This window comes from Gregarina niphandrodes (assembly GCF_000223845.1).
Source record: "Gregarina niphandrodes unplaced genomic scaffold scaffold00037, whole genome shotgun sequence".
Classification (NCBI taxonomy): Eukaryota; Apicomplexa; class Conoidasida; order Eugregarinorida; family Gregarinidae; genus Gregarina; species Gregarina niphandrodes.
Genome location: NW_011645806.1, coordinates 84,144 through 97,255, shown reverse-complemented (window position 1 = coordinate 97,255; position 13,112 = coordinate 84,144). Strand labels below are relative to the sequence as shown.

At 54.8% G+C, this 13,112-nt stretch overlaps 9 protein-coding genes across 9 annotated transcripts; 4 read left to right on the top strand and 5 right to left on the bottom strand.

Annotated features, from left to right (window-relative positions):
- Positions 1 to 567: 567 nt before the first annotated feature.
- On the bottom strand, positions 568 to 1,303 carry GNI_138640 (hypothetical protein; the record flags this gene model as incomplete). The annotated part of the gene is made up of 2 exons (XM_011134203.1): positions 568 to 601; positions 657 to 1,303. 2 exons carry the CDS (start codon positions 1,301 to 1,303, stop codon positions 568 to 570), a joined length of 681 nt encoding a protein of 226 aa, XP_011132505.1.
- A 200-nt stretch (positions 1,304 to 1,503) lies between these two features.
- GNI_138630 (hypothetical protein) lies at positions 1,504 to 2,344 on the bottom strand (the record flags this gene model as incomplete). The annotated part of the gene is made up of 3 exons (XM_011134202.1): positions 1,504 to 1,799; positions 1,837 to 2,152; positions 2,189 to 2,344. 3 exons carry the CDS (start codon positions 2,342 to 2,344, stop codon positions 1,504 to 1,506), a joined length of 768 nt encoding a protein of 255 aa, XP_011132504.1.
- An 83-nt stretch (positions 2,345 to 2,427) lies between these two features.
- Positions 2,428 to 4,032, bottom strand: GNI_138620 (MiaB-like tRNA modifying enzyme, archaeal-type family protein; the record flags this gene model as incomplete). The annotated part of the gene is made up of 1 exon (XM_011134201.1): positions 2,428 to 4,032. The coding sequence occupies one exon, from the start codon at positions 4,030 to 4,032 to the stop codon at positions 2,428 to 2,430; it is 1,605 nt and encodes a 534-aa protein (XP_011132503.1).
- Positions 4,033 to 5,267: 1,235 nt separating this feature from the next.
- On the bottom strand, positions 5,268 to 6,476 carry GNI_138610 (Nop14-like family protein; the record flags this gene model as incomplete). Its single annotated transcript, XM_011134200.1, has 1 exon — positions 5,268 to 6,476. The coding sequence occupies one exon, from the start codon at positions 6,474 to 6,476 to the stop codon at positions 5,268 to 5,270; it is 1,209 nt and encodes a 402-aa protein (XP_011132502.1).
- A 569-nt stretch (positions 6,477 to 7,045) lies between these two features.
- Positions 7,046 to 7,690, top strand: GNI_138600 (hypothetical protein; the record flags this gene model as incomplete). Its single annotated transcript, XM_011134199.1, has 1 exon — positions 7,046 to 7,690. One exon carries the CDS (start codon positions 7,046 to 7,048, stop codon positions 7,688 to 7,690), a length of 645 nt encoding a protein of 214 aa, XP_011132501.1.
- Positions 7,691 to 7,844: 154 nt separating this feature from the next.
- On the top strand, positions 7,845 to 8,324 carry GNI_138590 (hypothetical protein; the record flags this gene model as incomplete). The annotated part of the gene is made up of 1 exon (XM_011134198.1): positions 7,845 to 8,324. One exon carries the CDS (start codon positions 7,845 to 7,847, stop codon positions 8,322 to 8,324), a length of 480 nt encoding a protein of 159 aa, XP_011132500.1.
- A 108-nt stretch (positions 8,325 to 8,432) lies between these two features.
- On the top strand, positions 8,433 to 9,689 carry GNI_138580 (putative Zn-dependent hydrolase of beta-lactamase; the record flags this gene model as incomplete). Its single annotated transcript, XM_011134197.1, has 1 exon — positions 8,433 to 9,689. The coding sequence occupies one exon, from the start codon at positions 8,433 to 8,435 to the stop codon at positions 9,687 to 9,689; it is 1,257 nt and encodes a 418-aa protein (XP_011132499.1).
- Positions 9,690 to 10,314: 625 nt separating this feature from the next.
- GNI_138570 (JAB1/Mov34/MPN/PAD-1 ubiquitin protease) lies at positions 10,315 to 11,184 on the top strand (the record flags this gene model as incomplete). The annotated part of the gene is made up of 2 exons (XM_011134196.1): positions 10,315 to 10,416; positions 10,492 to 11,184. The coding sequence occupies 2 exons, from the start codon at positions 10,315 to 10,317 to the stop codon at positions 11,182 to 11,184; spliced, it is 795 nt and encodes a 264-aa protein (XP_011132498.1).
- Positions 11,185 to 11,465: 281 nt separating this feature from the next.
- On the bottom strand, positions 11,466 to 13,072 carry GNI_138560 (cytidylyltransferase; the record flags this gene model as incomplete). Its single annotated transcript, XM_011134195.1, has 2 exons — positions 11,466 to 11,529; positions 11,661 to 13,072. 2 exons carry the CDS (start codon positions 13,070 to 13,072, stop codon positions 11,466 to 11,468), a joined length of 1,476 nt encoding a protein of 491 aa, XP_011132497.1.
- Between the last annotated feature and the right edge of the window lie 40 nt (positions 13,073 to 13,112).

Here is a 13,112-nt window from a genome sequence, read left to right as displayed (position 1 = left end):
GCGTGGGCTTCCGAGTGCCTGACAACCTCTCAGGCGAGCCGCGCCGCGCTGCCCCTCCCCTGCAGTCCGCTTTAGCCGGACGCGCCTGTCCGCTGCATGATCGGTCCCGTCTTCCGGCTTCCATAGGTCTTCCGTCCATAGATTCCCCGTCCATTGGTCGTCCCTCCCGCATTGGAATTGGGTCTTCAATACTGGGGGTGCGCATCGGTCGAGAGCATTCATCCATTGGAGACTCCTCGCGGAACGCTCGTTGTGGGTCGTCGCGAGAGTAAAATTCGCAAGCGGACCTTCGTCCCCGGTGTTCCGACAACGGTACGTACTCGCTCGAAGGTGGTTCCACAGCTCGAGAGTCCATCATTGGTCGTGAGTCCATCATTGGTCGTGAGTCCGGCATTGGTCGTGAGTCCGCCGTTGGTCGTGAATCTGTCATTGGTCGTGAATCCGTCATTGGTCGTGAATCAATCGTTAACTGTCTGTGCCCATATCCGGAACGGTCGTGTCCATATCCGGAACGGTCGTGTCCATATCCGGAACGGTCGTGTCCATATCCGGCACGGTCGTGCCCTCTCAGGCTCGTTCGCCGGAGGAAGAATCCTTTATCCTGGTACGCCAAGTTGTGGTGAACGGTGCTGCGGTGTTCGAGGAAGCTTTTGTACATGACAGTAATTCGATCGTGTATGTCGCTTAAAACGGCCTCAGGTACGAAGGCAGTTATTGGGTCGATATGCATGTTAGAGCCGGATTTGACGGGGTCTACTTCGGGTATGTTAGAGAAGTTGACCAAAGCCATATCATAATGGACGTACAAGGAGTGGGCTAATTTATCTAATTCGCAGCCAACCTTGTGAATATTTGAGTCGCGCATCATTTCATAAACATCGTCGTAGCCATAGAGCAAGTCCATGTGAACGGAAGCCGGGGGTCCCTTAGAGCTTTCTATTAAGAGCGGCTGGCCTTCATGGGGGTAACGAGTTGTTCGATAAACCAAACTACTACAGTCTTTGGACCACCTTCGTCGCAATTTCATGCACCCCTCAATGCTCAAGCCTGCAGCATCCACATCATCCGGCAACGGCAAAGCCGGTTTCTTACCCAACGCGCTATGTATAACACGACATATTAGTCCTGCCTTCGCTTCCGGCCAGTAGAAACAGATGTTGCTGATTATGGGAGAACGGTAACTATATAGGGACCCAGCATATTGGTTGTTATCATCGCAATACTGCGCATCAATTACAACACATTTCAAACTTCGGTATCTTTGCGTCATCTCCAATAGTCGCCTTTCACGACCCACGAGCATCTGCTATAATTGGTTAGTAAAAAAAACACTCTGGTCCTACCCAGGTCAAGAGAAGATGTTTTACACACCGGACCTTCCCACTCCTCTCTTGAGCATGTGTCCTACCACACGCACAGAGTCCTCCCACACGGATGGGGTACTCCTATATGTATGGGGTCCTCTCCTTAGCGCGAAGACCCCGCTGCTGAAGTCGCCTTTCCTCAAGTGGATTGGAGAGCGTCCCAGTTGCGGAGCGCCGATCTCATGATCTTGTATTCATGTTCCATATCTCGGGTTCGGAGTTCAAGTCTCTGCAAGCGAGAAGCTTTCTGAGCACGGGTCAAATGACTGTCCAGCTCGATGCTCTCTTCCTCCAACCTTGCCGCCCGTGTTTGAAATGACACACGCGCCTCCATCTTCTTTAACGCCTCCTCCATCTCCTCCTTGCTCTTGTAGTGGCCAATGTAATACTCCTCGTTCTTCTTGGCCCTCTCCACAGCCCGGGTCAATTGCGAATCTGAAACCCAGTACCAGTAATCATACGCGGTTCTTACTCTGGTCGCTCTGTACCACAACGCGGGGCGTTGACGCCTTCTCGGCTTCCGCAAGCCTTCGAGCTTGCAAACTCTGTGCGAACGTATTTTGTATGTACCGGAAAATATGTATCGGACCATCATTGTGCTTAGTAGTATTTACGGAGCTAGCTGCTGCCTTCTCTAATACAGATTGAACTGTGGGCGATTCGAATGCACGCTGCTCCAGACTCGCGGCCTTTGTCTCTAGCTGATCGATTCCCTTCAATATCCCTTCGTTCTTGTGATTTAGCTCTGTTATTTGTTCGTTTTGCAATGTAACTTGCTGTTTTTGTAACTACAACGAAGTTGGTGCACCACACATAAGGCTTACGGCTTGCAACCTCTCCTCTGCTGATAGACTAGACAGGGGATCAACCGTAGTATCCTCTGGGGCAGGTGTCGTAGAACTTTCGGCTGCCGTCGTAGAATTTTCGGCGGCGTTGCAGATGTTATTTACAAGGCACAAAACTGAGGAAGTTTGTATCATTAGTTTGGTATTCCTCACACGAAAGTGAAATTGCGCAAAATTTCATTGCAATTCAAGCCAGCGCACGCGTGTGCACACACTTTTTACTCAACCACAGTTCCCTCCAAGTGCCATTTGGTAGCCTTGTCTATTAGAACGAGGTATTTTTTGCCCATTTCGACACCAGTCGTCACAAGAACCTTGACGTATTCGGCAGTATGGCCGGTGAAATGGTCTGAGCGGTCGCTGCGGCCGTCGAACCAGACTTCCTTGAGTTGGCCGACATTGTGTTGGTAGGTTTCGTAGGTTTGGAAGAGGTGCGTCATTTCGGTGCTTCGTTTCTTGACGACGGCGGAGTTGACCTTTGGCATTTTGGCGGCGGCGGTGCCGGGTCTGCTGTAGAATTGGCTGATGTTGATGACGGGGAATTTGTATTGGGCAATGAGATCGAGGGAGGCTTGATGGTCTTGGTCGGTTTCTCCGGGGAATCCGCAAATAAAGTCTGTGGCGATGGTGATGTCGGGTATGCGGTTTCTAAGTGCAGTGACGCAGCGTTCGAAGTCTTCGCGAGTATACTCCCTGTTCATGTCGGTGAGTACCTTGGTGCTCCCACTTTGGACGGGTATATGAAGGAATTTGAACCAGTGTTTGCGTTGGAGGACGGTGGCAATATCGTCTAGGTGGTCTAGAATATAAGGCGGATTGGTCATGCCGAGCCTGCAGATGACGTTTGCGGCCAAGTCATTGAGTAGGGCGTCGATTGCGAACAAAAGTTGGCTGATGTCGAGTCCGATGTCAAGTCCGTAGGCGCCGGTATCTTCGCTGCTCAGCCAGATTTGTTGGCAGCCGTCCTTCACGGCCTGTTCGACGCGGCCGAGAATGACGGCCAGCTCGTAGGACCCTAGACTTCCCCGAGCGAAACGTGTTTTGCAATAAGTACAGGCGCCCAGACAGCCGGTGGAGAGCGGGATGATCTCAACGAACCGATTTTTCCGAATTTTGGGCAGGTCTAATGAGGGGAGGGCTCTGTCTTGTCCTAAAGCGCGGTAAACGTTGCCCTTGATTGTCTCCGTTACGGCGTCTGCCACCTTATCCAGCTGCTTGATGCCTATGCAACTGAACGTCGCTAACTCTTTCATGTTAGCGTCCGCCTGTGGAACACATCCCGCCACGACCACAAACTGCCCGTTCCGCCGACAACGATGCGCCATATTCAACGCACCCTCCTGACTCGGGTTCTTCACCGTACATGTATTTAACACCACCACCGCCGCCCCCTCCAGCGACTCCAATACCGGGAACCCTGCAGTCTGCAACACACCCTTCAACACCTCCCCGTCACTCGCATTGTGCGTACAACCAAAGGTCCGTACATAACAACCATACGCCGCCGGATTCACCCACAACGGCGCCACCACTACTGTCGCAGACTCCGACGACCCCGATTCCTCCGTAACCGCCAACACACGCGCACGCGTCACAGGCAACGCCTCCGGACAACCGTTCGGCACCGCCGAACTCTCAATGTCTCCACCACACAAACCCAACTCCGCCCGCACTCCCGAATCCTCATACCCGCCGTCGTCGCAACCGTCGTCGCAACCGCAGCCGCAACCGTCACAACCGCAGCCGCAACCGTCGCCACAGCCACCGTTGGTGCAGTCGCCACCACCGTTCTTCAGGTCGGCTTTTTCTGCTACTGTTTCCATTTGTTGCTTAGGCGCTTCCTGTCTCGGCCTTGAACACAGCGTGTAGTAGAACCAGACGCTGACCACACCTACTGCAAGACCCGCAACCCAGTACTGATGCCTCCGGGACCACATGAATTTTAAAGTGCAGCTCAAGGGCAAGGGGCCCGCACCCGGGCAGCTGCAGTTCCGCAACGCGGCCGACTACAGGAAGCGGCGGCCGGCAGAGGCGCCTCTGGCTCCCTCTGCAGGGATATCGCGAAGTGATGACTGCACACCAATTGCCCGGGCTGGCGCTGCAACCGCGCCGAGTGTTAAGCCGGCATCGAGTCTAGGATCGTGTATTAAACCGAGTGCCTCTGAACAGTTCGCAGGGGCGGGAGAGGACGAGGTGGAGCAGGTCCGCCGGGAGCCGGTCTCCTCGTTCGCGCAAATCGGGGCGCCTGAACCCGAGCCTGTGATCCCGTGTGCGAACCCGCTCCATATTGAACACCTGCCACCGAGACCTGATGGACCTCGGGTTATCGACCCTGCGGCCGAGGGGCCCGAGGCCTGGGAGAAGGCGCAGACGCTCCTTGGCAGCGAAGATCTCGGCCCCCCGGGGCTAAGTAATTCCACACACTTCAAAGAACTCACAGAGTCACAACCCGCAGAGTCGCCGCCCAAGAGGCCGAAGGCTGCGGGCTTTCTAAGGAACGCACACAATCTTGTTATTGGAGAAGCCCCCACCTACACAGGCGACGCGGTCAAAGATTATGGACTGGCCCTGCTCCGGGGCATGGGGTACAGCCCCGAAAGAGAAATCGTTGCGAAACCAGCTAGAAAAAGGGCGTACGCCGCTGCCGGCGTTGGCTCCGATGTCTCCACCGTCGTTCTACCAACAGAACGTCCCAAGAACCAAGACGGAACTTCGTCAGAACACGTGGGCGACGCAGACGGCCGGGCGCCAGATGACCTGGCCGCCAATGAAGCCGCCAATACGAAACGTGACCGCTGAAGACCCCTCGCCGAGAACAACCAGTGAGACACCTTTCTATATGCCGCACACGTGTGTGCGCCCCGCATAGTAAATTATTTGCCAGACGACGACCAGACGACGACGACGACCAGACGATACCGACGACCGGACGACGACGACGACGACGAAGAATAGACGACGGCCAGATGCTTGGGCGGATCCAGCTGGCCGGGTCTTCGGCTGATTGGTCTTTGGCTCGGCTTGACCTTCGGTGCAGCTTTGGTCGTTTTGCAGCCTTTTATCCGCTGAGTTTAGAGTCAATATCGCTGTCCGTACCGTATTCGCTAAAGGGTCCTTCAGAACCGGAGGAGGAGCCGGTGGAGTCGTTGTCGAGGCCCGAAGGGGAGTCGCCCATGTGCTTGGCGGCCCGTGTGTGCTTGGGAGGTGTGCCCGAGTCGGTTTCAGAGTCGTCGCCGTCGCTTTCAGAGTCGTCGTCGTCGCTTTCGGAGTCGTCGGTTGCGTGGAGCAAATCGTTGGTCCGGAGGAGTTTGGACGCTCTGGCAAGTTCTGCCGCACGACGTTCCTCTTCAAGTTGTTGGCTTCTGGTTTCCTCGAGCTTACGTTCGAACAAGCTCTTGACCCTGTCTGAGGCTTGGCCGGTGGGTTGAACGGCGAGTTCTCTGGTAAGTCGGTCGAAGTCGTCGTCTCGGCTTTTTTCGAGCGCACTTCGCACGTCGCGAATCTCCTCCAGGTCTTGCTGCTCCTTCACATACTTTGTGTACGCGGGGGTGTTCTTAGCTGGCCGGAAGTCCAGGTCGTTCAACACGGTCTTAAGGGCGTCGTTCGTACTCTCCAATAAGGAAGCTTGCTGGTGCCGCAACTGCGAATTCGCCAACCGCTGTTGCTTCGACGACTTTATCAACTCAGCCAACTTCTCCTTTCGATTCAACCGCTTCCTCGATGCAGACACACCCTCGTCTTCGTCCCCATCGACGTCGTCGTCGTTGCCAGCGTCAGCATCGTGGCCGGCATGACCACTGACATCACGTCCGGCGCCAAACAAAAATTTGCCTGTCAAGCCCGCGTCGAGTTGCCGCTCGCTCTGCTCATCGTCGCTGAATTGCAGACCCTTGTCGCCCAAGTTGTCCAGGGCGGCCGCAATATCCTGGCGGCTCATCTCAAAGACCGACCGGCCCCCCTTCAGCACCAGCGTCTCCGTCTCCTCCCCCTCGTCGTCGTCCAAATTGAAAGCTCTCCGCCGCTCTTTTTTGCTTAAAGTCGCCGCGACGCGCTGCTTCGCCGACAACTTGCCCTTGATGATGTCCTTTAAGGCTGCCGAACCGGCTTGTGGCGCGCGACCCACTTGCGCCCCGCGGCCCGGGAGCGGTGCGCGATTAACCCGGGAATCGCGGGACTTGGTGACACCGGTGGCGTCTCCTGGAATGCGCTGACCCAGCAACTTGGTGTGCGGCGCTCGAGAGCCGGCACGGCCGCTGAACTTGGGCATGGAATTAAAAAGCTGGCTCGCCCGCCGCCATTTTTACCAAACCGCCCACACACGGAAATTCCCCGAACATTGACCTGCACGCCCCAGGCATCGGTTTGCAGAGCTGGACTGGGAGGGGGGGCATCACATCAAACCCTTGCACACGTGTGTGCAGCACTAAGCCGAACCTCTTCTTGGGGCGATTCCTGGCGGACGGACGTGGTCGTAACCACGTAACGAACACCGTCCGAACGCATGAATCGATCCTTACGAATCTGGTCTCAACGAGTCTCGTAGAGTCAAATGACCGAGTCAAGTAACCGCACGACCGAGTCAAGTAATCGAGTCCCAAGTGGTTTATGTTCACGAGTAAGTGGTGGTTGTGTCATTAAGTGGTTAGGTTGCATTTTAATTTCTCGAGTCGCTCCCTCATCATGGATTTGAGTAGCTCGGACGACGAGGAAGAGCCTCTCACTGTGGTGAAGATGTTGGCTGGTTGTCGGACGGCTATCCAGACGCTTTTGGGTGGATCATTGTAAGAGGAAGGGTGTGTGCACACAGTACTGCGGGGGGTGTGCGTTGCGAGGAAAATGGGAGTGTTCTATAGAGCGAGTTCGGAGCCGTTGAACGGTGAAGTGTTTGACGAACTGGAGAGGAGGTTGGAGGCGGCGATTCAGGCGATTGAGAGAGAGTCGGAGCGGGAGAACAGCGAGTGGTTACAGTTGTTGCAGATTTTTACGGATCTTAAACAGCAGGCGGAAGAAGATCAGCATTACGAAGAGGCGTTTGAGCAGACCTTGTCTTCCATTCTGGCATTTGACGAGGACCAGCCCCAGAGGAAAGGGGGTAAGACAGCTGCGAAGCGGGACTGCGCCGCAGACTACGTCACGGAGCCGCTACCCCAGTGGGGCTCCAGTCCCAAGCTCGGAGACCGAATCTCCTCCTTCTCCACGCTCGCGGGCACGACCACCTCCGTCTTCAGCGACATGGTCTCCTTCTTCTCGCCCACGAAACAAAACGCAGGAACGCAAGCTAGATCATGCTTTAGCGTCCAGCAACCCCCTTTCAGCGAAGACGCGCCCGAGATAGTAAGCGCGCTTGAGTTGACCACAACAGTCAAACGTCAGGAACAAGCTACCGTCAAGTTCCTCAATACCCAACTCTCTTGCGCGATAGAAACAGTCCGAATTAAAGAACTCCTGTGGGCTCTGCCACCAGCCTTCCCCGCCCACTAGTCCTTTCCCGCCCACAAGTCCTTCCCTCCCCCTGTATGTCCTCCCCCTGAATGTTCTTTCCTCCCTGTGTCCTTCCCATTCCTAACGATAAGCTTTTAGACTGTCGTGGACGAACCGGCTACAACACGTGGGGAATGTGCCAGTCAAGGACGGGATGGTGGAGTTGATTGACCGGTCGCACATGCTATTGAACACTCGTCTCTGGACCGCCCTGCAGACGATGACCTATCAAACGGCGGTGCCAATTCACCAATGGACATCGCGCGTTGACATTTTGTCCAAGACCTTTGGCCACGTTGTCAGCTACGTCATGGGCAGCAGCCTGGACTGGAGCATCAGGGACGTCCGGAGCGAACTACTGTATATGGTGAAGGATACAATCTGCGAGTCTTGCCTCTTAATACCCGCCAGCTTCCGCTGGCGCTGCTGCAAGCGAAGCATATGTCAGCGATGCGTATGCGTTGTAATGATGCTCACAACGATCAACCTGCACCTCAAATGCCCCTGCTGCAACATCCGCGGCAAAATTCAGTCGGCAGTCACCGTCGAGCCTATTTCGTCGAAAATTGCCGATATTTTAATTGCAAGGCTTCACCAGTCATCAGCCGATTACCAGCCGACTGCTATACGGTAGTGCGGCAGCAAACCGTTTTGCTCCAACTCGCGCACGCGTGTTTGCGCGCGCTTCCAAAAAAGGCCCATCGATTTTTAGGCCACCTTTATTGATAAATTTTAGGGGTGCATGGAGTATAAAAGCGTACGCGACGTAAACGGCCGGTTCCAGAACGTTGGTGGGCCTCCGCCTGGGATGACGATGGGCAATCTTATAACCATCATGGGGAAGAACATGGCGAAAGACAAAGCATGCCGTCCGCAAGTGGATATTCCGGTGACGCCTATGACCGCAGAAGCTCTCCGTGACGCATGCCCAATGTCGATGTGGAAGCTTTCGCATTCATCGGTGCTGATGAAGTTCCCTGGTAGCGGGAGAGGAAGTAGTGGTTTATTGGTGCTGACGGACCCTGTGTTTTCGGAGCGGGCTTCTCCGTTCAAAATGGCTGGTCCCCGGAGATTTTCTCGAATGCCCATTACTGCGGACGAAATGCCTGATGTCCACGTAGTGATGATTTCGCACAATCACTATGACCACCTAGACGAGGAGACCATCAAGACCCTGGCCCCCAAGACGTCGCACTTCCTGGTGCCGCTCGCTCTCGGCGAAACCCTTGTAGGCTTCGGCGTGCCTCGCGCAAAGATCCGCGAATTGGACTGGTGGCAGTGCACAGACATTGGCGACCTCCGTTTCGTTTGTTCCCCCGCGCAGCACCACAGCGGTCGAGGGCTTTTCGACCGCATGAAGACGCTCTGGTGCTCCTGGTCGATCCACATGCGTTATCAAACCTGGACCGAACCAGCCTTGACCGGCCCCGATGGTCAGAGATGGTCTGTGAATTTGCCGGCAATTCCCGAGCCTTTGGAAAGAGTAGAGGGGAACATTGCTGAAGGTCAAAACGCGGCCCCAACTGTTTCGACAGAGACGGCACCCACCCTCGACTTGCCGGTGAAAGACTTCAAGTTGTTCTTTAGCGGCGACTCAGGCTACCACTTGATGTACCCGGCCATTGGCAAGGTCTGCGGCCCCTATGACGTCACTTTGATGGAGAACGGACAATACAACCGTGAGTACTGGCCCTACAACCACATGCTACCGGAGCAAACCGTGCGGGCACACCTCGAACTGCGCGGCCGCTGGATGGTGCCCATTCACAACTGCACCTTCGACCTCGGCTTCCATACCTGGGAAGACCCCCTCGAATGCTCCCTCGCACTCTGTCGCGAACAAGGTGTCAATCTTTGCACACCAATGTTCGGCGAACGTGTCGACCTGCTCCACATCAACACTTGCTCTCGCTGGTGGCGCAAGGTTCTCAAACAAGAAGACAGACTAACGGCAGAACAGGAAGCGGACAACGAACCAAAGTCGCTGGATGCCGTCTAAGCCGCCCCTCCTACCCGAAACGAGTGCTGCCGAACGTCGCAGTGTTACCGTACGACGTTACCATACGACGTTTACCGTCCGACATTAGCGGAGAACGCTATCGGCAGAACGGCTCTGCGTCACTTCACCCGGGGACAGGCCTGGCAGAGGACCACGGGCCTCCAATCCCTGCAGTTGAGACACAGGCCGGTCACTGTGTGGGGGCGTGTGTGCACACACACACACGGAGGAGCCGGCGAGTACCATCGCCTCAATTAACTTACATATCTCCCACCCAGCTTGATATGAACCTAGTTGAATACAAGTCAACTTGCTTCAAGCCAAATTTACACACGCCCAAAAGTCATCCGTACGAACCTACAACGGCCTGGACGAGTTTTGAGGTGGCTGCCAGCCATGCGACGCTGGGACCAGTGGTGTTGGGGCCTCCAGCCATGGGACCACCAGCGTTGGAGCTATCCGTCAGCGTTATACTGAAAACAGTCTGTGTTTTTAACGGATATAAACGTTGCCCGACTGGGCATGACTGTACGTTTGTGCGCCCGACTGTGCCAATGTCATTCTCCCAAGGTCTTTACCCAAATGTTGTTGTCGTACCCGCCCCTTTTTTTTACGCCGGCCAAAAATGGGAGATGTGTTTGAAGGGCTGTACCCGAGGATTACAGTATCGCCTCTAGCATTGAGTGTGATTTTGGATGCTCACCTTCGACGAGGGCAAAAGGTTCAAGTAAGTGGCACGGAATTGGCAAGGCGCCCGGAAACAGACAGACTAGGGCTCGTAATATCATCGTGTGCGTTTTAGCATTGTTTATGTACGTTGTTGGGTACATTGTTAGATGACGGGGCGTTATGGATAAAGGATGCAATCCCGAATTACGTGAGTCCAGAGGATGCGGGTAAGTTGCCGCAGCGTCAGCATCATGAGTCATTTGTGTTGGCTCGGCAGCGTTTGAACCCACGCGAATTGGTATTGGGCTGGGCAAGCACGGACCTGACCTTCACACAGTTGCATGAGATAGCCGCTTGGGCAAGGATGGATACGAAGGCATCGCGGTTTGTACCGCAAAAACGTCTCCCGGCACCCGTGGCTATTCGAGTTACGCCCCCCACGGCCAGAAATGACTTGAAGCTTGAGGCTGCCGTCCGAGGCCCTGGCCCTGAGTACATCAAGAAGACCATCGGCCTTCTATACGCACCTTTTGAAGACTATATATGCGACCAAACCCAATGCGACCAAACCCAATGCGACCAAGATGAAGTTCTTGACATGGTCGCACGCATCGATAAACAAATCCAAATAGCCACCGAAGCTAAGCGAACCAAAAATGAAGAACTTGGAAGACGACTTCTCAAACTCGTCTCCATGAATCTACCCTGCTCTACTCAGGCATACATCGAGAAAGAACGAGAAGAAGTCTCACTCCACGAATGGATCAAAATCGTCGCCGAAATACAGCTTCGCCTCTCATCGAAAATACATGCCTCGCATGTCTAGCTCAACTGGTCCAGCCGCTTGACCTCGCAGCTTGACCCCGCAGCTTGACCCCGCGGTTTCTGCTTATAAACTCATTGGTTTTCTCTGCTGCCATCTTTCGCTATAATTGTCTTCGCCGTACCTGCCGTTATCGCACGTGCCATTACTACACGCGTCGTGACCACACGTGTCTTTATACCATGTGTGCTAGTTTCTTGGCATCTCATTTTTAGCACCCTTCTCTTCAGGATCATCTCTCTACAGAGTAAGGCACTCTTCGGCCTCGCGACGAAAAACTCTACTTACAATTCCACACAGGCGGTTTTGCCCGACTTGTTAGTTTGCATTGCAGCTTCTTTTGCTTGCCTGACACACAGCAACTTTATCTGTGCAAAAGTGTGTGCACGGGTCCGTGTCTGGTGTGTGCACACAGAAATATGGTGTGTGCACACACCTGACGTGTGCAAGTTTGGAGTGCAAGTCTGACGAGGTCGTACCTTTTATCCAAGTGGATTTCATAGTGATTTAGGTGGTTTGCCATGTCTATTAGGGTGCATCTCAGATCATTAACATTGTAGCAATCGTCGATCCAAACGACGGAGTCTTCGGCGGTGGCTTCGGAGTGTTCGGTGGCTGCCTTTTCGAATAGGTTGCCTTCGGGGTCGAACTGGTGGTGTGCAGGGGAGCTTTCCTCGAGCGAGTAGGAGATGTGGGGCACCTCTTTCTCGAGCGCGAGGATCCGTGAGGAGTCCCGTGGTAGGACGATTTTGTTGATTCGATGGGCGGCGAGCATGGACGGGTCTAGTTCCCAGTCGACATTACAGATCACTTCGTCCACACAATGCAGAGCTAACAAGTTAAGCATCCGGTCCGTAGCGCTGAGGATCGGAGCGTGTCTGTTCTCCGGATCCAACGACGCACACACACTATCACTCAACACACCCACCACCAAATAATCACCCATCGAACGCGCCTTCTCCAATAACCGAATGTGATCTGCCCTCAAAATGTCAAACGCACCACGCGTGTAGATCACATTCATACCCCGATACTCATCGCAATCCTTCCCCCCCAGACAACCGAAACTGGTCTTCGCAGCAATCGCCTCCTTCGCCACCGGGCTCCCGCCGCTCGCCGAACTCCCGCCGTTTCCTGGATTTTTGCCGTTTCCTGGATTTTTGCCGTTTCCTGGATTTTTGCCGTTTCCGGAACTCCTTTCATTCGAAGTAACATTAGCACGCGACTGCAGCTGCTGACTAGATAAAGCTATAGAAGGCATGAGGCGGACGTTCTCTGGGGAAGACTGCGCGGTGCCCGTAGTGGTACACATCGGAACAAGTTCGTCTCCGGTCGTGGCGTCGCCAGCCACAGTCCTGTGGGGTTCCGTCTTTGCCGCCTTTGCGTGGAGGGAGTGGACGGTGTCCACGGGTGCGAGTAGTGCAGGTCTGTGTGGCGCCTTCTCGATGAACTTGGAGAGACGTTTGGAACTGAGGTAGGACGTTACAGGACGGGCGTAGTCGAGGCAGGTGCTGCGGGTTACAAGTCCAACGTCAGCACACGCGTGTGTAAGACGCGCGGTGATCTCGGTGGAGCTAATGCCTTCCGTGCGGTGGAAGATTTTATACCGACCGGCGGCTCGCGGCTCGGCGTAGCAGTCAGTGCCAGTGGTCGTGACCACGGCGTCGTCGCCGTGGGCGACACACGCACACTGTGCAACCTCCAGCAGAAACCGCAGACTCGTCGCGTACGGTGTCTCCCCCAACACGCGATGCACCCATTTGCAGGCCGAAATAATGTAAGTGCGCTCCGCGTTCGCCAAAATCGGGCGACAACCTTTCGACACCTGCACATCATCGTCATCATTCACGCCCACACACAACCGAGCCGACAACTGGGACGCTTGCCTCATCGCGTTGAAGTGACCTGCAGAAACGGTAACTGATGGGGGG